Here is a 26,023-nt window from a genome sequence, read left to right as displayed (position 1 = left end):
TCCATACCGAACTATTCCCGCAACTCTGTTCTTCGTTTCTCCATTTGAAAATATCCCGGTTATTATTGTGTATGCCCGCATGAGGTCGCCCCTTACAAAGTTAATAGTGCGTGTCTGAATGTAAAAAAAAATCCCCCTAAAACAACATGTTTAATCACTTCCTCGCCACTAATCTCTGTGGTCAACATTGTGTCCATTGTGTCCCACGAACTAACACCTGGAGCCGCCATAATGATTGTCTTTTACTTTGAAGACAAAAGGAGAACAGGTGATTTCACTCTGCTAATTTGTTGCAAGTGTTCGCAATAAATTATTTTTAACCCCAAAATAAATTAATAAAAAAACATAAAATGAAGACACATCAATTAATTTAACATACAGCTACTTATATTTAAAGTGCTATCATTTCAACTTGAAGTGAAAAAAAATATATATATTTTGTGAAAGCAGGCTCGGAGAGGTGGTCGTGACGTCGAGGCTAATTTGCATACTGCGCAGTATTTATACTGAGACAGAAGCTTTGGACATCACTCTGCCCCTGTCTCAGCAAGACGTGCAACCCGTAACTTCTCTGAATCAAACTCTGGTGAGTGTTACTGTTTATTTAAAAACAATGCACATTTCTCAGTGCCTGCTTTTACCGTATAGCCTTTTTGTTCAATGGTTTACTTAACGTTTGTAAGTTTTGTAACGTGGCCAAGTGTTCTGCTTCAACATTAAAAACTGCGTCGGCTGCTCAGGATGTGAATAAAGCGTCTGGAATCAAATCATGGCCTATGCTACAAAAAGTCAGACTCGCTTTCAAGAAATGTTACGGTTGTAAAATGTACCCAAATATTTCCCTCCTGAACGGTTGCGTCAGGGTTGACAGTCACTTTCTCACTGACGGCTCTAGTTTAAAGGCTTTATTTGCTACTAAAAGTTCGGTCTTTCAGCTCTGCCTTCTAAATGGCAGATTGGGATTGTGCAGGTGGGTGTTAACGCATGGTTAAGGACAGTCTCCTGATCTTGATTGCTTAAAAGGGCGGTGGTTCTTTGAACTGCACGCGCTCCCCAAACTGGCACAAAGCTTATTTTAAGTCGAGACACGGACGTACTTGCACTCATCGCGTTTTTGCCTCCTATATCCTATCTTTGTATACAAATTTAATGTGACTACAGTGCCTGACCCTTCATCTTGTAATTCTGCCATTAATTAGCGGTCTACATGCTCCGATGTGTTCTCATTAGATTTAAGGGCACTATCAAGTCTCTGGATTTCTTGTTTCAGAGTCTCTGCAGTCATGGCTGACAAACCTGACGTCAACGAAGTCACAACATTTGACAAATCCAAGCTGAAGAAGACAGAAACTCAGGAGAAGAACACATTGCCGACAAAAGACGGTAAGTAATGACCCTCGCCCTTAACATTTAATTTTGACTAATCTTTGAAGACTGATTGAAACTTGTTCTTTGCAGTTATCGAACAGGAGAAGCAAGCCTAAGAGTCCTAAAGCCTGGTCCTCCTGTGCACTGTACATTCCACAAGCTTTGCAGTTTTTTTTTGGTTTTTTTGTTTTTTTTGTAACTACCAAGTTGAGGTTTCTAATTGACAAACAATGGTTCCGAACGGCACTCCCTTGCCAAGATGGTGTCCATTAAGGAAGTTTGGCTTGACGTCGGCCTTGGGTTCCAGTCAATCTGTTGCTGTGGACCGGGCGTGTCATGAAACAACGGGGGACTAACACTTCGATCTGTAGCCCTGCTTTTGCCACTTGTGAATTCCAACCAAGCAAGTGGTCTCTTTGTAAAAAAAACAAATGCATCTGGAATGTGCAAAGTTAAATATGCAGAATAAAAAAAATGTAAATTAACCCTTCTGTCTTTGTGTTTTATTTTTTGGGGGGGGACGAGACAAATTAGCAATATGGCTTTCAAGCTTGTGCAGCCATGTGAGTACTTTTAATGGTGTAGTGCATCTGTCTTTAATGTTGTGATGTAGAGGGAACAATCCTGGCTCTCATCAAATGATTCATTAGAAATCAGATAAGCCTTTTATTGTCCCAAAGGACTGAACCACCAATGTGTATGCCAAGTCATTGTCACTAAGGTTGGTTCAATGTGCTGGTACTTTACAAAACTGAAATACTGCCACAATACAAACGCCCACCTTTGGCATCGTGCTTCACGGAACATTAGGGAAACTAAGGATTGACCCCTCAGTTTAATCGGCCTTTCACTTATTTGCTCGTCTGTTTCACTCAAAAGTTCCTCCCTGCAGCTCTACCAAGTCTGAGCAGGAGCTCTGTCCCACCCCACTCTGCCTCTAGCTGTAACTACAGCTGCTTGTGAAACTGCTAGCGGGCTTTATTTTGTTGACAATCCCTGCATGAAAGGACAGGTAACATAACTTCAAAAGGAGCTGGGCTGGAACATAAAGTTATTGATGTGGTTAGATTCTTGCAGCAATTGCAGCTTTGTTATAACTTGTGTTTTTAAAACTACATGCTTTTTTCTTAAACTAGGTGTTCCCTATGTAGTCACAAGTTACTTGTACACACTAAACAGACTACCTGAGCTTAGGGCTGATAGTTAAAAGCTGAGGTCATATGTTTCAATGTACATGACACCAGACAGGAGCACTGTACAGTAGCTTAAGCAACTAAAAGGTAGAGCTGTTTGCATAAGGGCTTTCTATGAAGCCTTTTGCAGTGAGGTTTCAAGGGACCAAATGCAGAGTGGTCATCTCAGACTGTGGCAATCAAAACTGTTAGAGCATGCTTTGAGTAAACTAAAGACGCTATCATTGTGGTCCAATTGAATGTGTAATCCACAGCTGGAGGTTGTAACCAGGAAAAAAAGATCTGTTAAAAGAAGGAAAAAAAACAGAACCTTATCTACCTCATTCTACTGCACAGGGACAACAGCTGTATCTCATGTGGGGAGAGAGACTAAGGGAGCAAGAGAGATTATGTAACTGCAATGTGGCTGTAGACCATAACAGCTGTGCTGTAACAACAACAATAGGCTCTGCTGAGGGATTGGCACTCATTCAGAGCCATCCTCGTTCCCATGAGGTCGCATTTAATCTACAGTCATTTTTTAGTATGGGAAAAAGGGACAATTATTTACTTTCATTTTGCTATTTTAGGAGAAACAAAAGGCCACAAAGTATACAATTTCTGTTATAACAGCCCGCTTCCCACCCACCCCCTTTCTTATCTGCGCACTCAATCCCATCATTTTTACATGCATCTAGCCACAAAAGAGCTCCTCAGTGTCTAATAACTTTGGGAAAACAGAGGCCAATACTAACTAAACATTGCCGCTATCTCCTGTCACGCTCTCTCTCCAAACCTTGCAAAACAGATGAATGAGATATTTGGCCTCAGACACATTTGTCCCCACAATGTTAAAACACAAAAGCAGCCCACGGATTCGACATTTTCCTACATGGCACTTCAAGGGAAGACCTGTTGATAACCCTGATAATGTGTTCATCAGGACCTGATACATGCATGAAAAGACATGCAAATGATGCTGTGATGACACTAAGGGCTGATTGTGATCAACTTGGCTCCAGGCACCGAAAGGCCATCTGCCAGTGTTGTGACGGGCACCCTGTGTGGCTCAGACTGACTGCAGCCCTGCTACCAAGAAAACAGATGCCTCTGAGGCGGCCTTTAGCTACATACGTGACATGCTCTGAGAATGAAACCACACTGGGAACACTGCTCTTTATTGGGGGCCCTATACTGTATATATACAACAACAAAGTACTGTCCTTTTAACTGGGATACAACTTGTGATTTGATCTGTGTGATTAGCAACATGGTTCAGAATAAAGAATGGTTGACGTGCTGTGGTTGTATGACTCCAATTTTACCTCATGTTTTGGTCAGACATCAACATTTCAAGCTGTTATGTTTGGTGTTTAGAACTGTGCTGATCATTTACACATTTTGTTACTGTGAAAAGTTTAAACTAATAAAAATGCATTGAAACCACCTCATATTTGCTGCAATATAAATGTAATGTTGAACCCTGATGTTTTGTGGTTTACAGGAACTTCTTTGGGGGCTGGACTAAAAAAATCTTGTTACGACAGGTTTTACAATTTACATGCAAGAGGAAGTGACAGGATCTAACAGCTGCAAGCAGCAACATGGGTGAAACTTATCTCTGTGTCTCTACCCCGTTCCTCATGATAAAAAGCCAACGCAGCTCCATCTTTCTTGTGGTCTGTTTCCATGGCAGCAGACAGGAGATTTCCACATATTTTCACATGATCAGAGAGTGTGCTCTGTTTTGTGCGGAGCCCTACAACCTTTCATTTGCTTTTTGATATCCAAACAAAGAGTTGGTGGCCAGAATCACAAAATCTAGGCAAAAAAAAAAACAGATTTGAGAAAATTAGCATGAGCCTCCGCTTCTTCCTGTTCAAGGGGCTTTACTGTACGTATGTTCTGTTTGTTTATTGCTCACATGATGACTGGGGTTCGTCCACATAGATATGTCTTGAAGAAAAAATAAACATCCTGTGAGTTTATCCCTTTACAAGATGTTAAATTAACTCAGTGTGGTAATTTAAATGCACTTTCATTAGGGTGGGATGCTGTCGTAGAGCAACAGTTTTTTAATGCACAAAAAAAAAAAAAAGATGGTATGACAAGCTGAAAGCTGAAGTTACACAAGAGAACCCGAACTTCCTGTTGAACTATTATTGTTGGGGTTTGGTTCACCTTGTTCAGGTCACAAAAAGCTTTCAGGACACGTTTAAATAGTTGAAATAGTCTACCTGTCCAAGCATGCGCTCGTGTAGAGGCGGCAACAGAATGTTTGCTTCTTTATTATTTTGTATTGGAAAGGAGAAGACAATATTGAAGGCTTTGTTTTATTTTGTAGCTCACTACTTCTTCTTTTAGCTTAGCTTCTCATACCCTGTGCTTTTGTACTTGGTTCTGCTTATTTTTCTATATTTATATATATTTCTGCATTTCCAGTGTTGTGTTTGAGAGCAACTGTACCACCTAACCTTTTGTCAGCATGAACCAAAGACTGAAGGACTCTCCTGAAATGTAGCAGAAGATCAATTTAAAACTTATAATAGCACTAAATGGGTGTGTCTAATTTAAGCTGTTTTGTATCTGGCATAGAAGAACAGAGCACATATTCATTGCTACCGAAGGAAGAGAAATGTTTTTGGACCACACACATGAATGTGAAATAATATATGTAAATTCAGCAAATTCACAGGTGTATGGATTCCTGGATGTAAATAATATTCAAGATAATATAATGTCTTTGTGTGAGGGTTAAAAAAAAAAGCTGAAGCTAAAACACAAACACTTATTCATTTGGGGATGTTCAGCGTCTTTCTGTTCTTGACACAGAGAGTGAACCAAGGAAAGGACAATTCATCTTTGTTAGCATTATGATACCCATGGTGGGAAAAAGCAGTGCAGCTATTGTGTGATAGGTAGACAACAAAAGCTGAGGGTGTGAGCTGCCCAATCCAGTGACACACCATAATGGTTGCTATGTGTGACAAAGAACCCCCCCCCCCCCCCCCCAGGAAAAAAAAAAGCCCTAAGTTTTTTGTCTCAGAGAGGGAAATATACTAAACTATCTGTCACACAAGCTGATCAACCACTGTTCAGACTTTCTGTGGAAAAGCTAAGCAGCTATCTTAAATCTGAAACTGCTATTTAAGACATCAACACCACAGCTAATACAAAGGCAGCGTAAATAACGAGCAAAGTTGCCTGACCTGTTCCCAGCTCCCACAGTGCTCCTTACGTCCTTGCAAGTTAAGGTAATGACAATGTACCTTGCATTTACAGTGACAGCCTTACAGAATTACAAAGCAAGGGACGCAGCAGAAAGGGCCTATGGGTGAGAAAAAGTAGATCAAGCAGACCCTACCCCTTGAACGCAACAAAGATGTGAATATCAAACCATGACAAATTCTCAGACACGTTAAATTGGATCAGAGTTGTTCTAAAGGAAATTCAGGAATTTAAAAGAAATGTGTGCATTTCAGAAATGAAAATACACAGGAGGCAGACAAATAATGTAAATAACCCACAGAGAAGCATTTCAACTCTCTACTTTCACAGTCACAGACACATGAGATATCTGGGCGTGTCACACGCTACAGTATGTTAGCTGCAAGAGCAGCCTGACAATCAGCAGCTTGCCTTTCCAGATGTTTACAGGCCATGCACACAGCATAATTAGTCAGCGTGTGCTTTTGCAGAACAAGAGCCATTAAAGGGAATAGCTACATATTTAAAACAACAAAAAATGTTCTGAAAAAAAGGCTGGTGACATTTACCTGCAGACAGGCAAATGGCAAGGAATTCAGAAATAATGAGGTCAGAAGTCGAAGATACTTGAGCAAAACCCCACCAAGAACCAACATTTGAATCGTTTCAATCTATTCCCTAAACTAACACAATGTAAGGATATAATGAATCCTGGATTAATCACACTCACACACATTTTATTCTTCTTATAAGAACACAACAATTCTAATCAAAATCTGTGACATGAGCACACAACTCAAGCACAGGACAGAGACACAACCAAACCAGGAAGTGTAAAAGCTTCATCGCTAGTTAAACAAAGGCCCCCTGGTTTTAAGAGCACAATACTTCTTCAGCGGGCTGAACTAGTTTTTCTTCTTTTTTTTGGCAATTTCAGTCGCCGAACAAATGCGACCCGAGTGCACTGGCAGAGATACAGAGGAGTTTGAGTGAATGTGACATTTGTATGCAACCTGTCAGCTTGAAGAGGAACCCCTGGTGAGCTCAGTAGCTCCCCAGCTGTGAGCACAGTAACAGAAATGCCCCCCTTTTAGCAACAAGGTTGTCATGTGCGTAGTGTGTGTGTGTGCGTGTGTACAAACAGAGAGAGATCACACCTTTACATGTCGCCTTTAAGTCAGTCGGCGCACACAGAATACAGACAACAAGGTGAGGATTTAAGCTAGCACGATAATGCTGAGCATGTGTGACAAGAGGACAGGAAGTGAGAAGCATAAGAGTGAAGTGAGACGCCAGCTTTAGGCCTGAGATAGAGAGGTTATGTGACAGGACTCATGATGAAGAGTGCTTGAAGTAAGGGTTTTAGGCAGTTTGACCGGAAACACTCAGACAAAAAATTCAAAACTCAAACAAGCCTTTATTATAGCTGTCACATTACCAAAATATCTGACTTACAGCGTGACAACAGAGAATTAGACTCTTAAAAAGAGCTTTTAATGGACATATTTGATCAGGAGAGTGACTGATACATATCTGGGAACATTTTTATGATAAACTGTGATGAGCACTGTGATAAATCAGCACTTTGGGTATCATTTACTTGACATCATTTTGAGCCAGAGGGAATATACCAGCCCTGAGAACCTAAACACTCACAAGAGAGTTTATGTAGTGAGTAGAATCCACCCATCACCTGGAAGTTCCCGACTGAAGAACAGTATTGAAAGGTAGAACTGGAAAATGCGTACAATGAGGCAGAAAAGCTGAACCTTACTTAATTCAGACTTTGTTCTCGGGTCTTGGTTCTTGCTGAGTAAGAAGTCCTGACACTTGGCAATGTGGGCACCACTTCTCCATGCAAGTAAGTGAATATGACCTCGATCGGGACAGGTGGTTAGTAAGAAAACTGGGGAGTAAAGGATGAGATGGAGCTAGGTTCTTATCAGTTTAACAAGTCGTGTTTACCACACAAGTTTATCGTTGATGCTTTGTCTCAGTGACAAGATTAGTCTAAGGGGTCACATGCAGGAGGAAACAGAGATGTTTCATTATTAGAGTGCAGTTAGAAGTCAGTTTGGTTACAGTGGACTTGTAGCTTTCTTAAAAAGGCACCTCTGATATTAAAACACACACAAAGAAACTAGATCTAAGTATTGCTTATACGCTTATATTGCTTATTGTAAATAATTTTTTCAATCGCTCCACACAGCAAAAAGCTTTTTATAATTTGAATTTGATATAAAGAATCACAGCTCCACTATTAATGTAATCCGAACTCTTTAAGGTTTGTGTCATCACACCAGAGCATAACAGAACTTTTTGACAAATCCTCAACAGCTTCTACGTGTCAGCTTCTCCTTCATATACTTACAATGTCTCACTGATATTTCTCTTACTTAGTATGGCTTCCTTTAATGTATTTCTGAAGCGTTTTAAAATCACTTTCTGAGCACAGACAATTTGCCATTTCAACATTTTAAAGCACTTATGTTATAATTTAAAGACTTTTCGCACATGAGATGGCAAAATAAGAAACAATATCCCTCATATGGACACAAGTGCTGACAATAAAGTGTATCACACACTAAACGTTCAAGTTGAATGTTGCAGGAGCTGACTTTGTCAGAACCCAGAAATTTCAAAGGTGTGTGTGCGTCAGGATGTGGTCAAACAGCTGTGGTGCATTATAGCAGCAGCAAAACCTAACTAAGTCATTAATTTAGCTTGTGCACAGTTAAAGCAATTGTGATACTTGTCTGTAAGAAATGCAGTAAGAGAAGAGAAATGTGTACATTACTTATCTTGTGAATAAACTGATGATGTCAACAGGATTTTTTTTCAACATCAAAAAACATGCTTGTAAGTTTCAAAAATGCCCCCCCCCCCCTAAAAAAAAAAAAAGTCATGGCTGTAAATGCCCCTCTAGCCTGCTCACATGTGGTGTTTGTGCGTCTAGAGGTGTGTTGAGACATATAATGGCTTACGCTGATGTCATCTGAATATGTATGTGTGCGCCAAGATTCTTGACTGCTCTTGTTAAATGTCAGGAAGCTGTGGGGAACATTTTGTGAAAGTTCACAAAGTACAGTGCAAAACTGCATGATTAATCTGTCATGTTAATGTGTGCAGCCTTCAAAACGCTGCACACATTATACACATGATATGTGTAGCTTTTCTTTAATGCGCTGCATGTGTTCAGTTTGCATGGTGTATTGAATGTGCATGAATCGAGTATATGTTTGTATGTAATATTAAGCCTGAATAATGGCTTTATGAAATTATTTTGCAGCCATGTGCCGGACAAGAAAGTATTTATGTCGCACACTCGATGTACTGAGGATACAGTCCTCATCGCAGCAACCATGTGTTTGAATCCAACCTCTGCCCTTTGCTGCATGTCATCCCACGCTCGCACCTCCTAACATTGTCTGTCTCCCTTTAGCTGTTCTTTCTGATGAAGTCAAATATGTATATATATATATATATATATATATATATATATATATATATATATATAGAGAGAGAGAGAGAGAGAGAGAGAGAGATAGATATAGATATATATAGATATATATGGATATAGATATATACACACACATTTATCCAGCATTACTCCAAGGCTAAGTGTAATCAAATAATTCCTTTAAAAAACACTTAAACACTGGCTTAAACATGATAAAAATCCTTTTGAGGAATGTGCTTGCATACTGCGGCTTCGATAGTCCTGCAAGTTTTAGCAAGTCTCGACAGAATGGAGCGCTGGTTTGCCAAAGTGTTTACATGTTGATCCTTTGTAGCTATTTTTACATTTGTAACACAAGCACAGAAACTCCAATTTAGCCAGGGCTTTTTCAGTTTGGAGTTGTCTGGAAATGGTTGTGAAACAAGGCGACTCAAGCAATGGCACTCAGATTAGGTCTGAGAAGGGGTTTGATCTCTTCTTAATTAATGTGGATAAGCACTTGAGAACGAAATGTATGTGTGTGTGTGCAGCAAGAATTGGGTCGCTGCAAGCAGTCGAGACAAAGCCTCGTTCAAAGTCTTCCAACTGTTACTTCTGACTTCTGCTATTTATGACATTTTCTCTCTTCCTTTTTTGTGGCAGGCTGTTTCCACTCCATGCTGTGCACCGTCGTAGAGGAACTTGTAGGTGAGGCATACGAGCTGCATTCCTGTTTGCATGCAGCCGAAACATTATGCAAGTATGAACAGAGCAGAAGTTACACAATTGTAAGGGAATAATTCATACCTACACAAAGGAAGTGAGGAAACTACTCATATATGACAGTTTAATGATACACTTCTGGACTGCTACATTTTAAAATACCATCACTGTGCAGTTTTTTTTTACATATCCTAATTTTTTTTTTGCGTGCAGCAAGAGCAACAAATCTCTCTCTATCCTACGACAGGAAATGAAGTCTGGTTGTTTTCATTGTCCTGATACCCACACAAGTCCGTAATAAGAGAAAATCCATTTTTATATGTAATCTCCGAAGCCTATAATCCCTGCAATACTGCAGGTACCTTAAACCTCTTGCACACACAGGGTCAGAGTAAGAAGTGATACTGCAGCATGTCTTATCCTGTTAGGCATGCATTTACATGATCGCGGAACCAAAGTAAAATAGGACCTCTACAATGGGTACGTTGCGTAATTATACCCAGCATGCACCTCTCAGGTTGAATAGTATAAAAGGCCGGATTGATTTCAACTCTGACCTGTGAGGTCTCACCACTTGCCACCAAAGGTTAAAAGTTAAGACATGAAAGAGCAATGCTTGTAGCTGCAGTATGAAATGTATCACTATGACAGGAGCCTTCTTATCCTAGCACGTCCCTTCAAATATAGCTCTTACTGAAACAACTTTTGAAAGCATTCTATGTACTATAAAACATAAAACAACAAAAAATGTTAAATAAATGGAAAAAAGAAACAATTTTCTACATTGTTTTAATCTATTATTGTCTCATCCAAAAGGGGTACATAAAAGAGGCTGTTTTAAGGGAAATGGATTTCGATACAGTCATGTGGCAGGAAGTGTAAAGAGGAAGTTCGACAAAGCAACCACCGATTTGAAGAAATGCAAGTTTAAAAAAAAGAAGAAAAAAAAGACTCCATGCCATGTTTAGGTAAATGTAGTGTGAGGTGTGTGAGGTCTAGTCAGGATACACCTAGGCAAATGAATCCACAAGAAACATGTGTGTTTAAATAACTGAAAAGTCAGCATGAATGCAGCAGATAGAGGACAGTTTCCTCTTATGTAGGTAGGGTGTGGTACAACTCCAGGAGAGCGCCTCATTCTGCCTCTTCATAGCTATATTATCAGCTCTGCAGCAGAGTGGACAGCATCAAAGCTGTGTTTGCGACTGTGACAGATTTAATGTCTCTGACCAGGAGAGCCCATTAATAAATAATGCCGAACCATGCATTGACCCTCTTGAGACGTCTGGTGCTTCCCCCCTCAAGCAAGCCCTCACGGCACGGGGCAACTTTGTCTGCTGCTGCATTATTGATGGGAGGAGAGTGGGAGGTGTCCAGATGAGGCCGTTGCCTGCGTTTAGCCTGTCACAGCCGTGATGTTTAGGGTGCAAAAGCGCGATCTGGCAGACAGCCTGAATTCACTAAAGGTTCTGTCTCTCTGGCTTCAGAGGGTTTCAAGCTAACTTTGCAGCAGCCTGTCATTGTGTAATCTGTGGGCAGTAGACGCTGCAGGGTGAGCACCTGGAATTATATGTCTGAACTACCAGGTTTCTGTTGGGTCAGGGAAGGGACAAAGCCCTAACATTACAACTTTAAGCATACAAAATGAATCCTCAAGATGGGTCTTCGTTTGGATGTCAATTATAAAACACATTGAAGCTTATGTACAAAATAAATAGATGTCATAAAACACTCTTTCTGTCCTCTGTATACACAAATTAACAAAACGTAAGCAGCAGGGGTTTGAATGGTTCCCTAGTCACAGATGGACACACCCAGCAAAATATTTCTCAAGGTTACATCTATTTTTGCAAGGGGAAGTCACAGTTCCCTTCCTGTACATGTTGTACCCATCTCCTCAAAGTCACACAAATAAATAAAGTTTGAGCCCTTGTAGAAGGAATATAAATTGCAGTGGAACAGAAAATATTCTAGTGTTTCTGTGTTGTTTTGTGTCAATAAAAGACACAACACACATTTGAAGTCTGAGAGTTAAAAGTTGAATCGTTTAACATTTAATTTCAAGTACTTTTTTTTTTTTAAAGAAAGAAAGGTTCCGTTTTTTATCACATAACCTAAAGCGACCTTGTTGTCTCTGATCATCAGTGGCCCATTTTTCACAGCCTTCTGTATTTTCTGCAGAGCATTCATTGCTCATTGCATCTCCCACTCACGGCAGGATGTGGTTGTGTACACACATATCTTTCAAAATAACTACTCAACAGCCTTGTCACTCCTTTTATAGTAAAAACCTTGCTCTTTGTGACACAGGCCACGGCAAGGGACTCTGAGTGTTTAATGAAAAATGGACATCAGACAATGTTGGATACACGGGTCTGTTGATCCCAGGACTATAGTTAAATTATGAAATTATAACTCTATCAACTCATGTCTGCAACCTTGGAGCCCATTAAAGAGAAAGCATAAGACTGGCCTGAATTAATTCCAGGAAGTGTCAAGGCCCATTTCCTGAAGATTAGTAATGCATCAAAAGACAGTTTTGAAATGATAGGGACTAAGAAAAACAACAGCTAGGCACATCTACTGACTCATGAACCTCCCTTGAATAACTTTAAATTGATCTTTTACTGTTCAGAACTCTGTTTTAGCAGCTTTTGGAAACAGAAAAGTAACACACTCTCAATATATGCAGACACACAGTGCCCTCTAGTGTCAGAAAAGAGAACATACAGGAAATGTGTGTTTGTACAATTTCACTTGAGAGTATTAGTCTCCAGTTCAGATCTATACAGAATAAACACAACCTCAAAGCAAAGACAAAAAAACATGCATGTAGTTAAAAAAAACAATAAAGTGATAAGTATACTCTGAGGGAAAAGACGTGACTTCTGAAGGTTTAGTAAACATCGGAAGAAAGCCATCGACCAATGGGGGGGAGGCCTGTGATGTTAGCAGTATTTAAGGAAGGACTAATCTACACAGGCTGCAAAGATGACTATGTATTTTCACTAAACAAAACTCAAGGTAAGCAATGTTAATTTAAAACCTTTTTTTAATAACACTAAAATGAAACTCTGTCCCCCAGGCTTTTTGATAACTGTTGTTTTGTTTAAACTGCGAACAATATTTAAGCGACCGCATTGGATGCTTTATAAGTAATATCAGTTGCAAATGCTTAAGGATTTTGCAATAAAATCCTTTTATTTAATTTTTACTACTTTAGCTGAGGATATTTTTACAGTTCATAGTTGCTCACTAAAAGCCAAATAAACTGCGCTGAAGCTCGAGCTGCAGTCTATAAACGCAGAAGCTTTCTCTTGGACAGAAGATGGAGCTGTTATCACAAGAATCACGGCTTTATAAGACTTCTCCGAAAGGCTATCTCAGCACAGAGCTTGACATGAAGAAGCAGCACCAAGGAAAGAGCTCTCATGTATAGTATGCAGCATCACCCCCGGATGATGTCAGGCATACAGAGTCAAGTTGCAGGTCGTAGGTTGTGGGACACACAGAGGTGTGTGTGCATGTGTGAATGTGTCTGTCTTTGTATGTGTGTGTGCGAGTGTGTGTTTCTTTCTAAGATGTAACACATCTTAGAACTACCAGAGATGGTAAAGGCATCAAATCAAATCAAATCAAATCAAATCAAACTTTATTTATAAAGCGCTTTTCATACTTTTTAAAAGTAGCACAAAGTGCTTTACATGTTAACATCACATTAAAATCACATTAAAATCATTCCCACCCTCCCCCCATCCCCCACGCATACAGACAGTATCACACTCACAGTCATACTCACAGTCACCCCACGCTCCAACACACACGCGCAGACCTAAACCCATACACACACATGCACACACACCAGCATCAATGATATGGACAGAAGGCTGAGTACGGATGAACCAGGTAAGTAAACGCCAAAGAGGAGCCGTCTGCATCGAGAGCGGCAGATCGGCCGCGGCCATCAGGGGCACCATCACAGGGTGCCCAGGGGAGGCGGGGCCGAGACCCCTGACCTCCACCCAGACACCGCAGGACGGCGCCCAGGCAGCCACAGCCCTCCACCGCTCCCGACACAGAGGGCTCCCTCGGAGGAAACACTGGCAAGAGACGTAAAATACATAAAACTTTTAAAATGAGGCCAAACAATAAACTGAATAAAGCTGAAACCAATAGAATGATGGTAAGATATAAGTAAACATAAAATGCTAAAATCATAACAGATAAAATGAATAAATATTATTTAAAAGCTAGACTAAAAAGGTTGTACTAATGAAGTACTAATGTTTACAAAGTGTTCTAGGCCTGATGCTAGAGGACAGTTGCTAAATAGTACATAATGTCTTGCTGTGTACTGTACAACAACAATTCCTTTCTTGTTCAATGCAATAACACTGGCTAGAGACTGACACTACACGGACAACAACAAAACAACAAGACATTGTTTTTTTTCCAGAATGCAGATCCAATGTCATTCCATGGATTATCAGTCAGTAACACATTCCACTTCAGAATGTCTTGAATTACTGGTCCACTTGAGAAGTCAGTTATTACTAACATGTGTTTCATCTGCCTTAACAAACCAACATGCCTGCTATGGAAAATGACAAAAAAGTTGGTTAATTCCTCCTCATACTAACGTTTGTATCCATCAAACCAAGGCTATGAACCACATTTGGTAACTCTGAGTGAACTTAAAATGAACTTCAGCAACACAAACTTGATTTAGTCAAATGCTCCATACACCCTTTAATTAAACTGTATTCAACTACAACCTAACTCAAACAACTAGGTGGTCCCCATGGACAAACCACCCATATGACCAACTTAGCTTGCCAAAGGTGAAATATAGTTACACTTCAGAAAGTGAAAAGCGCTACCTGCATAATAAGACAGAAAGATTGTGTTCAGGACGGACATCATTGGTAAAATCAGGGTTTTGTAAAGATTTAAAAATCCTTATAATTGATACCTTTTGGGGGTTTGTGCAAATATTTGAGTCCCTGTTGACAGATAATGAGAACTTTCTGCTGACAGTGCTTTTTAGTGCTTTAGTGCTACATAATACATATTTGTGGTAACCACGACATGCCTCCCAGAAACCACGCTTCCTCAGCCACTCAATTCTCCTCCTGGATAAGTGTTTAGGCCGGACTCCATGTGGATTTGTCAATATGGGTTTAGGTTCAACAAGCGTGTGTGTGTGTGTGTGTGTGTGTGTGTGTGTGTGTGTGTGTGTGTGTGTGTGTGTACTCAGAATCACTCCTTTATATATAAATGATTGCAGTGATGAAGCTCCAAACAAGACACAACCAACTCATAACAAGCTACAACATTTACTCATTAACAAAGTAATGACTTTAAATGTTAAGCTGAACTACAATCTTGAGCTGCAGACTTCCTTGTCATTTGAAAGCAATGCATGATATTAGTGTTGTAGTCAAGACCACACTAACCGAGACCCCAAGACCAGACGGCTCAGAAACCGAGACAAGACCGAGGCATTCAGGGCGTTTAACTCGCTTACACGTAACACCAGGACAGTTGTGACTGCAACCGGGGGATAAAAAGCCAATTATGAATGAATTACAGTTAATTGTTCTTTTACAAAGGGGTGTTTTTCTTGAAGAGAACAATCCAGATCCAGAGTCCGCCCAATCTGAGACCGAGACAAGACAGAGTAAAAATGCTTTAGTTTCCGAGAGAAGAACAAGACCAAGACCTTTAAAAAAAATGGTCTTGGGAGCAAGACTGATTTTGATTACTCCAACGCTACATGGTACAGACAAGTGCTATAATGAATAAAGGGAACGAAAACAATAAGAAAACGCTGAGGATTCCACAACAAATGTAAACGGAAACCTGACACTCCCAACCCAAACGTCACCTGTCTAATTCTAAAAGTTTAGGGGGGGGGGATCAGGACCAGATGTCTGTGCTGACTTTGCAAGTGTGAAAACTCATGAAACGTTTTTACAGCTAAACTTGGAATTAGCATGTGTGTGTGAGAGAGAAAAAGTTGATATGCCGCATGTGAGCAAGACATCAAAGAGCAGTGGAGCAGCTAATGACAGGCCTATGCATGTCTGACTTCCACAATTAGCCAATAAGGCTGATTATCCCCCCCACCATCAAGCAACTGCATGCATGTAAACCTTGTGTTTTTCTCAGTAAAGACACAAAATTAGAACATTTGGAATTTGCAACTGTTTTATTTTTCCGCCTGGTGATCCTCAGGAAGCGTTTCATGTGTATAGGGTTTCAGGAAAAAAAAAACAGCACCCCTAAATCTAATCCCCACCCCCTTGCCAACCCACTCCTACCTCCAGAAGTCACAACCTATCCCTCCTGGTGCAGTGTCATTTCAAAGAGTGTCAACCCACCTCTGGAATTTCAGAGAGGAAGAAGAGGAGGCATAATATGGTACACAGAGTAAAGCTGCAGCAGCACTGAAGGGAGTGAGTGATTTTTTTTTTTTTTTTTTTTTTTTTTTGCCCCTGCAGGGATTTTGTGCTGTGGAAACACATGAAATCCAGTGTGCATTGTGTAAAGGCTCCACTAAGACTTGTTCCTGTCTAAGCACTTGAATGAGCGTAAAAGCCCCAGGAGGAATAGCCAGGACTCAAAGCAACCAAAGTCAACCGCAGTGGGAAATAAAGCTCTCCGGCTGCTCACAGACATGCAGCCCTTCACCTTGGTCGGTGCTCTTCTCTTCCTGCTCCACATCTCCTTCAGCAGCACAGAAACCCATCGGTAAGTTCATGCTAAAGTGTTTCGAGTTGGATGGTGCAGTAGGTGTAAACTTGATATTTACTCACCCAAGTATAAAAAAAGATCTTCGGGGGTAAATTTGGAAACTCCAACTCTTGGGTCACCCATAATAGTGTTACTTAAGTTATGCCAAGTATAAAATGTGGCCAATAACTCAAACATTGTCACCATTTTTAAGTGCTTTAATCTTCACGTGCTTGTATTTTAATTGGAGATTCACGAGTAACAAGAACCCCATTACTTTGTGCAAGATTATGTTCTTTCAATCTTTAAAAGGAGGACTGTTGTTTCAGCTAGGATGTACACGTTACAGTCAACTATGAAAGCTCCGGCCATGTGTCAGCTAAATGTGGACCAGCAACTAAAACTAAGGAGCACCTGTCACACTTCGGAGCCCCTCTCGTCTGTTCTATTCTGGTTGATTTCTATCAAGTCTCAGATTCCTCCGGTCCCTGTGAGGCCATGGATGTTTATACGGCTGTACTCCTCTGACACGTAAACATCTGGGCTAATAGAGTTTGTTATTTATGTTTTATTTGATGGGGACAATTATGGTATATATAGACATCAATCCAATGCAAGTATCAGAGTGTGTATAGTGGATGCTGATGTGCAACACCTGTTCCTGTGTCAATGAAAGAATAAAACAGTTAAATGGAGTAAAGTGGGTACTTTAAGGTACAATGAGCACAGACAATTAGCTGTGATATAGCTATAAAGAATTAAACATGAGTACATGTTTTTATAATGAATAAACCAGGAATCGGTGGCTCTCTGAAAACTGGATTCTGAAAAGGTTTCCCGTAAGTTTAAAATTAACTGCCAGCAAGTTCCAGGCTCTTGCTCCTTTAACAGAAAAAAAGCAGTTTAAGAAAAATAAGTTTTTTGCAAAATGAAACTTTACAAACTTTGCCTCTTGAAGCTGCTCTTGCTGCAGCCCTGCAGTCTCTATATGTACAGTTTGTCCCTGGGCTTATAATGAGAGGTCATGATGCTAAAAGTCTGATTTTGGATGTGTATTTCGGAGGTTAATTGAATTATATTCTGATGGAACGGCAAGTAGCGCCTTAACATCTTAATCTAATTTACAGGTTAAAAATACACACATGCAATCTAATCTATACATCCTGTGGGTTATTTTGAATGCAATGCCAACATGCCGAGCACAACTAAAAATACATCTTTACAGAGGAGTCTCATCTGACTCCAGCAACAGGAGTCAGGTGAAGATAAAAAAAAAAGAGAACATGTTTTTTTTTTTCAGAAGGTTACAGTGTGTAGAACAGGAAGTGTATGATTAGTGTGTTTTTCTCCATTTGTTGCCTACATCCTGTCAGCTGGCTGTGGCTCCACAGGGAGCAAGGTTTAATCACTGAGCAAGTCTGCGAGGGGGCACTTCATTTATGTTCTTTTCTTCTTTACTTCACACCACCGACACTTAAATTAGAGCTGAGAATCTGTCTACTTTGGAGATACGACTGAGACGGTGGATGTCTATTGGTTGTTTTTTTTTGTTGTAATTATTTAATCTTTCACCTTGATAAGATTTTGCTAAAGGGCTAATTCGGCTATCTGATGTTCTATGCATTAACTGGCATGAGCTATAAATTTCCCCAAGACACTAAAATTATACATCTTACCCTGTGCTCCTCTCTTGTGCTACAAAGGCACTACCAACAAGTCCTTACTGGAAACCAAGCAGGTGTGTGTCGCTATGGCAGGAGGCTGGAGTGCTGCTACGGCTGGAAGAAAAACAGTAAAGGACAGTGTGAGGGTAAGAACAGTCTTGATTCATGCAAAGATTGGTACAAAATATAGAGAGTAATGAATGGTTTAGTAACAAAATATCTTAACAATTGTTTTCATTTCATGGAAGTTTTTTTTCCCCAAAACCCAGATCCACTAAAGGAAAAAAATTGAAAAACCTTGCCTGTACAATAGAAATTTGTGGTTTGACTTGAATCCATCATTCTCAAACCACTGATGTGTCTGCTGGTATTTTCTTCATGCTGAATGTTTTACCAGCTCAATGTGACCACGGCTGCAAGCATGGAGAGTGTGTTGGCCCCAACAAATGCAAGTGTTTCCCTGGATACACCGGAAAGACGTGTAACCAAGGTGGGTATTTGAGGTGAAGGGGGTCTGGAAAACAGGGGTCAGCCTGGGCTGGGATGAATCACAATGAATTCGTTCATTTCCCATGTTTTAGGTATAAGAAAAGAAAGTAAAATGTGTGTGAATCTCGCTTCCAGATCTGAACGAGTGTGGCCTGAAACCCCGTCCCTGTGAGCATCGCTGCATGAACAGCCATGGCAGTTACAAGTGCTACTGTCTCAATGGCTACACATTAATGCCTGACGGATCTTGTGCAAGTGAGTAATACTGTGCCTAATTTTCATCCACATGTAGCTAGATGTCAAGCTTGAATCTTGATAAATGTGTGTTGTTGGGGGTTTTTTTGGTACTTTTAGATTCCAGGACTTGCTCTCTCGCTCACTGTCAGTATGGCTGTGAGGACGTTCAGGGGGAGATCCGCTGCCTCTGCCCATCTGCAGGTCTTCAACTGGGGCAGGATGAGAGGACTTGTGTTGGTGAGCAACTGCAATCACAGACAATATATCATGAAGAGTTGAAAAGAGTTTGAGCATATACTGTGTTGCAAAGAGAACTGATTTCAAATATAAAACCTGATTAGAAACAGACCTAAGAAACACGTGAGGAGAGTGAAATAACAGACGAAGCAGTACAGACTGAAAAAAGATCAACTGTAGCTTCTTCCAGTCTCGTGAATTTTGTATGGCAGAAACGTTTCTTCACTCACTCTCTTATGTGGCTTTTAGATGCTTTGCCGGAAAATCAGATGGGATGCAATTAAATGATATTTTCCTCCACATAACTGCTCGAGCTCAGGCTGAGCCAATCACACAATGCCACAGTGATCGCACAGGGGAAGTAATATTATAGTTCTGGAGAATAAAAACTTGTGCTGGAATTTTAAATGTACCAAAGAATAAAAAAAGTTCATAAAAAAACATCTAACAAAGCCTAAGAAGAGGGATTCATCTACTGTAGTTTCTAATATTGAACTTGAGTTAAACATACCAGACCACTTAGATTGCTTGAAATATTTCGTAACAGCAAAAGGCTGTCTTTTTAGCACTGTATCACATCCAAAAGCATTGTGTGCCAAGGAACAACTAACTAGCAACTTTTGTAAAAGTCACACATATGTGTCTGTTTAAAGGTTTATGTGAGTATGCTGGAGACATGTCTTTTAAAAGAGAGTCCATTTGAGTTTTTCTTGTGACTTCATGTTTTCATCTGTACACCATGCCAAAGAGTACCTCAAGCTAACTCTTTTAGATTCCAGGAAGTGCACGCTCATTACTTCTTCTTTTTTTTTTTTTTGTTTAAACAGTGACGGCTAAAGAGGTAGACCGGTAATGTTTATGAACATGATCAGAAGGATGATGTACTGCATTCAGTATATCAAATATGTAGATGATTATAAAAAAAAACAGCTCCAAGTGTTGTCAGGGAGCGACAAGAACTGAAGATGAACCAATCCAAAATGATCTTTGTTTGGATGCATTTGTTGTTGTCTTAAACGGCTGTACAGTATCATAAAGGTTTGACTTGTTATGAATGGGACTGGGTTTTCTTGTGTGAATATACCCCACTTGAAAATATGAAATGACAGGCCTTTAATCTTCCCTGTTTTGTTCCCTTACAGATATTGATGAATGTGTAACCGGAAATAACCTCTGCCCGTACAACAAACAATGTGTGAACACCTTCGGCAGCTACTTCTGCAAGTGCCAGGACGGCTATGATCTGAAATATGTTGATGGCAAATATGACTGTGTAGGTAAGGTATACCGGGTTGTTACGAGGAAACATTTGCGATACATTTTATCTGAAGATACGAATAGGCTTCTTCCATTTCCAGACCTTGATGAGTGTGCAAGTGGCACCCACAAGTGCAGCCACCATGCTCTCTGTGTGAACAGTCCTGGATCCTACAAGTGCAGGTGCAAGTCTGGCTTCAGAGGCAACGGCTTTGAATGCTCTGGTGAGACCCAAGCACTGCTACACTGAAGTATTCATTGATAAGTTCAAGGGATGCCTTTTGACATTTTACAACTGATTCTAAATACTCATGTTTTAAGCCCATTCTCCAGAGGAAATTCTAGGGCAGTTTAACAGCCACATATTCCATATGGACTCCTTAAACATGAGCAAACGGAGCTCCTGCCAAGGCTGGACTCAACTCCATTTGTGCAGATGTTAGAACAACAGATACAAAGATTGAAATCACAGCTGTTTGAACGTGACACTGTATGGCAGCCAGTTATCTAAAGTAGAAGAAAAGGACAGGTTGTGATGTACTCTTTGAACCAGGCCCAGTTAACAGCAGCTGAAGCCTCACATAGCCAAATTACATTTAAAAAAAAAAAAAGAATAAGCTCGGGAGTTTTGCGTGAATGAAGATGCCTTTATTTTTCTGTAGTCAAGCCGTTTTATCAGAGGTCGTGGGATGGAGACAAGGGAAGTGCAGATGATTTCCTCAATGGTGAGACTGTGTGGAATCCAAGTTTCCGTCTCTGCTGTTTGCTACCTGCCATGCAACCCATTTCTTTCTCTCTTTTTAGCCACTTAGAGACCAACTCCTCAAACTCTCTCCCATGCTCATGGCTGGAAATGTTGTGCGTCCACAGCTTGATATAAGACCTGAAGTCCTCTGCATGCAGAATGTATTTGACAAAATGCTTGTGCACTTGTGCATGGAGTAGAAAAAGAACAGCAGCTGCAAAACACATGACAACAAACAACAATCGCATCCGAATCCTGGTAAAATACTGTACTTCCTATTCATGATCGCGTCTCCACATGTCTTCACTGATTCCTCTTCCTGCCTGCAGCCATCCCAGACTCCCAAGTGAGGCCAAAGCAGGAGAATGAAGATATCAGAAATGTAATCCCTGAACCAGTCGCCACACCGCCTCCTAGGATCCGTCAGCAGCCGTTTGACTACGATGGAGAGGTCTATATTGGACCTCAGACTGAGGGGAGACGGGTGGAAGAATTTCCTGAGGAAGAACAGGAGGAGGAAGTGGACGACAACCTACTCAATCCGAGAGGAGATGTTTTCGGTAAGTGTATTGATGTTTGGCAGTCGGTCTGTTTCTGACATTCTGGGTGGTCAATAATGTATTAAACACACAGAAGTCAGTTTTTTGTTTTTTTACAGAGATTTTGCTCTTGTGTCTATGCAGCAGCTAGATACATATACTGATATGACAGAGGGCAGCTGGATTAATGCAGGGATGAGGTATTTTTAGGAAGTTAAAATTGCCCTCTTTCTATAGACAAAAAGCCTTCCGGATTCTTCCCAATGATTTGGATAACTGAAGAAAATAAGTTCGATGGCAACAAGGAAAATTAGTTAAACTTACATGTTCAGTTCTGCATGTTAATCTTAACAAATCAAAACACTTGCATGATTTGTGGAAGCTAATGAAAAGCAAGAAGAAAACAAACACTTGCATTACATTTGAACAAACCACACCAACAAGTATAACTTTCATGTCTTCACTGCTAACGCCACTTGCTAGCACCTCCGTTGTTAAGACAAACAGCAAGGAAAAATGGGATATTAAACTAAATCTTAAAATCTCCTAAGCTCAAGTTAACCATATACTTTATATCAGTCATCTCACACAAACCTTTTCAAAAACCCTAGGTCATTTTCAGCGTTTAGGATTGACTTCTGAATCACTTCAAAGGTATTTAATTGCAGGTCAGGTTAAAGACACTGACCAGAGAAGATAGGGGGCTTGTTACTTCATGTCCGCTGTCGACCACAAGACCCTCAAAGACCTTCATAACTCATCGTTGAAGGTTTTATGTGACTTACGATGGAGAAATGTACATTTACAATATTTCATGCAGTTGAATATCATATCAATATTCAATCAAATTGATCAGAGTTGGGCAAGTTGCACTGAACGTGCACAAAGAAATGGAAGCTGTAATGCTGTCACAAGATCCTGTGAACTATAACTTCTATTTCATGATGAGGAGTCCAGCAACTAAATTATATATAAATATATATATATATATATATATATATATATATATATATATATATAATTTTTTTTTGGGAGTATTTATACAGTATATGCATTCCTCCAACACATTCAAACCCTGGTAGGATAAACAAAGAGAAGAATGAGTCTCTGCAGAGGTATGCAGCTCATTGAGAAAACCCCGTAAATGAGGTTACCTTTCACCACTGATCTCGATCTTCATGGAAACACCCGAGTCTGTGTAAGAACTCAGATAGCAAGAGGAGACAGGCCCCAAGACATCCATCACCTCGGGGAAGGAATTTTACTCTGTCGGCATGTGAAAGCCCGGGGATAAAACTCATCCTGGGTCTGCTTCCCACCTCTAGGGAGAGGGGGGAGGGTGGAGGTGGAGGTGGTGGTAGGGAGGTTACAAAGCCTTCAAGCCTTTTATTATGTTTTCCCCAAAACAGCTGTTGTGCAAACAGACTTGACTCCTTGTAAGAAGGTCTGTCATCAGCACTCCAGACCCCTCTAACACCAGCCCCACTCTGGCCTGGCAGGTTCAATAACCCCAGCTGTCACTCCTCTGGCTGTCTACGGCTGCTTGTCATGACGGTGGTTTGCTGTAAGAGCTTTAAAATACTTGTGGGGGGCTGAAGCCTTAAGTTGTAGTTTCATCTTGAGGCATGAGTGACAGCAGGGCAGGTCGACACCTGTTGGTTAAAAGGCTTTTTCTGGCTTTGTTTCATGAAATCTCTTTGGAGGATACGTTTGGGAATGTTAATTTTCAAATACATTTTAAGAGATATTTAAAGACAACCGTTTATTTTATGAACCAATAGGCCGGTTTGTTTGGTTTTAAGATTGTTAACTGTTATATAATGTTGTGTCTGATCAACTCATTACTCACTTATTACATTTGGCTGAATGTTATATTTACAGTCGGTTTTCTTTTTTTACACCCTTGCACAAAATATTGCAGTGCATACTCTAAGTTTCAGTTTCGGTTGAAGCCAAACCTTGAAATATATTTCAAAGTTTTATTGCAGATTGTTGTATTACATGGCAAAAGTCTAGGAAACTTTGTTAATAAGCAAAATAGGGCTATTTGTCGAAAAAAAAAGCCATTTAAACATTTATTTTCTTGAATTCCTAACACAGTTTCAGAGGATTTCGAATCAGTGTTTGGCCCGGCCACAGAAGTGAAAGAAATTGAACCAGCCCCAGTTCAGGAGGGTAATCAAATGACTGTCAGCCATTATTGCATAATGATTGTTTGTGTTACTAGGTTTTTTTTATATGGTCCTTTGATTCTACCCACTAGAGTTTATCATGGATTGCAACTTTGACCAAGGAGCATGTGAGTGGGTCCAAGACAAGAATGACGACATGGACTGGAGTGTAGCCTACCATAATGAGGGTGAGAGATATATTAATACACATTCAAGTTTGTTGGTTTCTTCCAGATACATTCATTTTCATGGATTTAGATATACTCACCTAGACCTTCTGCAAACTCTAAGGTACGAGTGCCGAGTACTACATGACCATGAGTGGGCTCATAGGGGAGCCGGAAGAAGTAGCCAAGCTGAAGTTGCTCCTAAATGACCGGACCCAGCAAGGCAGCTTCTGCCTCACCTTTGACTACCGGGTGGTGGGCCATAATGTGGGAACTCTCAGGGTGCTGCTGGATAACATTGCTTACCCAGTGTGGGAGCAGAGCCAAAGCAGAGACCAGGGCTGGCAGACAGAGCTTCTCACTGTGACCTGGAAGGAGGTGGCCCCAGAGTCTGTGAGTCATTTCATCATATCATCAATAAATGGTGGTCAAATCATTGCTGTGACTGCAAGTAACACAAATACCTAAAACACATATGACCCACATATGCTTAACTATATACCCAAAACTCCAACTTGAAGATGTAATGGTACCAATGACTGTCTTTCAGATTGTCTTTGAAGCTCAGCGTGGGAAAGGTGTTGGAGGAGAGATTGGCCTGGACAATGTTGTTTTGACCTCAGGGCCCTGTCAAGAGGATGTCAGCCCCTTCTTTTAAGAATCTGCACAAAGGGTTTAGGATAAGAAAATCTGCTCATAGTGACACATGTCAAAGATTCAAATTTCCGGTCTGCATTTGGTCTCTTCCCTTTGAAGTTCTCAATGTTTTTTTTTTCCTCCAAACATCATCCATAGGACATCCTCATCAATATAGATCCACGGTCCCATAGAGAATATTATGCATAATGCATGTTTTACTTTATGCAACATGCTGCTACATCAATATCAAGCTACATGGTGTTTTGTTATATTCAGAATATTCTCTTATGATACACATAATACAGATCTCAGGAAAAGGTGTCTGTTAGTTAGGTTGAACAGTATTGTGCTTCGTCATCTGTTGTGTGTATGACTTGCTGAAGTTAACTGAGCGTAATCTTTGACACGAAATGTGAATTCTTAGTTGAATTATAACTAAAATTAGATTTTTTTTGGATTTTTGGTTAGTTTACATGCATTTCATTGCATAACTGCTGTAAAATGTTGCTTTCTTATTATATACAATAAACCTGTTTTTTTTTTTCTATCTCTGTCCACCCTTCCCTTTTTCACTCAGATTGCACAATTGTATGACTAATGTGGATGAGCCACTATTTGGACAACTTAGTAATTTTTAGACACTTTATTCTATTGACTGAAGATATGGTAAACAATGTGATCATGCACACCCGTCGCTATGGGCAGGCCATAGGGGGCTGGGCCCGCCCGCATAAATGCTTGTGCCCCCCCACTTGAGGCACAGATCTTTTTTTTCTTTTTAAAACTTATTATATTATCATAGATGCAAATTATGTTGCATTCTTTATCAGTAAACCATCATAAATATAAAGAAACAATGGTTTCTTTATATTGGTGTGATTGTGTTTGGAATTTACACTGCAACAGCCTATCACGGACTGATTAAAAAGAAAGTTAAACTACATATGTGATGTAGCCTATGTCACTGTAGCCACTCGACGTTACCGCGGATTTTCAGTCAGTCAGTCAGTCAGTCCTCTCACCCTTTGGCTGTATTCTTTTTAATCTAAATACATCTAAAACTGCCCAGAAGTAATATTTTTACACAATGTAAATCTAAGCCTCACTCATAAATTACTTGTTAAAATAAATACCTGACAAGCTAATGTTACTGAGGATCTGTCTGTATCAAACATCCTCCACAATATCAATAAAATAAGATATCAATAAGAGTCTAATTAGTAGTTTTAAATCT

General features: G+C 40.2%; 2 protein-coding genes across 4 annotated transcripts; both read left to right on the top strand.

The window, feature by feature from the left end:
* Nucleotides 1-432: 432 nt before the first annotated feature.
* Nucleotides 433-19,143, top strand: tmsb4x (thymosin beta 4 X-linked). Of its 2 annotated transcripts, XR_013780327.1 has the most exons (4): nucleotides 433-586; nucleotides 1,271-1,383; nucleotides 1,459-1,534; nucleotides 19,131-19,143. XR_013780327.1 is itself a non-coding variant. In XM_079358437.1 (3 exons), exons 2-3 carry the CDS (start codon nucleotides 1,284-1,286, stop codon nucleotides 1,482-1,484), a joined length of 126 nt encoding a protein of 41 aa, XP_079214563.1. In that variant the 5' UTR covers nucleotides 433-586; nucleotides 1,271-1,283; the 3' UTR covers nucleotides 1,485-1,851. The 2 variants fall into 2 exon arrangements, 1 of the variants encoding a protein (XP_079214563.1); XM_079358437.1 differs by lacking the exon at nucleotides 19,131-19,143 and having other exon boundaries at nucleotides 1,459-1,851.
* On the top strand, nucleotides 16,328-25,277 carry egfl6 (EGF-like-domain, multiple 6). 2 transcript variants are annotated; one of them, XM_079358424.1, is made up of 13 exons: nucleotides 16,328-16,662; nucleotides 18,348-18,454; nucleotides 18,706-18,798; nucleotides 18,933-19,052; nucleotides 19,152-19,271; nucleotides 20,414-20,548; nucleotides 20,630-20,752; nucleotides 21,191-21,253; nucleotides 21,603-21,833; nucleotides 23,913-23,987; nucleotides 24,076-24,171; nucleotides 24,275-24,543; nucleotides 24,701-25,277. In XM_079358424.1, exons 1-13 carry the CDS (start codon nucleotides 16,589-16,591, stop codon nucleotides 24,806-24,808), a joined length of 1,614 nt encoding a protein of 537 aa, XP_079214550.1. In that variant the 5' UTR covers nucleotides 16,328-16,588; the 3' UTR covers nucleotides 24,809-25,277. The 2 variants fall into 2 exon arrangements, with proteins under 2 accessions (XP_079214550.1, XP_079214551.1); XM_079358425.1 differs by lacking the exon at nucleotides 23,913-23,987.
* The last annotated feature ends 746 nt before the right edge of the window (nucleotides 25,278-26,023 follow it).

The sequence above is a fragment of the Symphodus melops genome, assembly GCF_947650265.1.
Source record: "Symphodus melops genome assembly, chromosome: 12".
Classification (NCBI taxonomy): Eukaryota; Metazoa; Chordata; class Actinopteri; order Labriformes; family Labridae; genus Symphodus; species Symphodus melops.
Note: the sequence above shows the minus strand (reverse complement) of the source record. Positions and strands in the feature narration are given on the sequence as shown.

Excerpts from the sequence above, each read along its gene's own strand:
- tmsb4x (XM_079358437.1), top strand. The coding sequence starts at position 1,284 with ATGGCTGACAAACCTGACGTCAACGAAGTCACAACATTTGACAAATCC. Across the intron at positions 1,384-1,458 it reads CACATTGCCGACAAAAGACG|TTATCGAACAGGAGAAGCAA; the intron begins GTAAGTAATGAC and ends TGTTCTTTGCAG.
- egfl6 (XM_079358424.1), top strand. The coding sequence starts at position 16,589 with ATGCAGCCCTTCACCTTGGTCGGTGCTCTTCTCTTCCTGCTCCACATC. Across the intron at positions 20,549-20,629 it reads TGGCAAATATGACTGTGTAG|ACCTTGATGAGTGTGCAAGT; the intron begins GTAAGGTATACC and ends TTCCATTTCCAG. Across the intron at positions 21,254-21,602 it reads TGCAGATGATTTCCTCAATG|CCATCCCAGACTCCCAAGTG; the intron begins GTGAGACTGTGT and ends TCCTGCCTGCAG.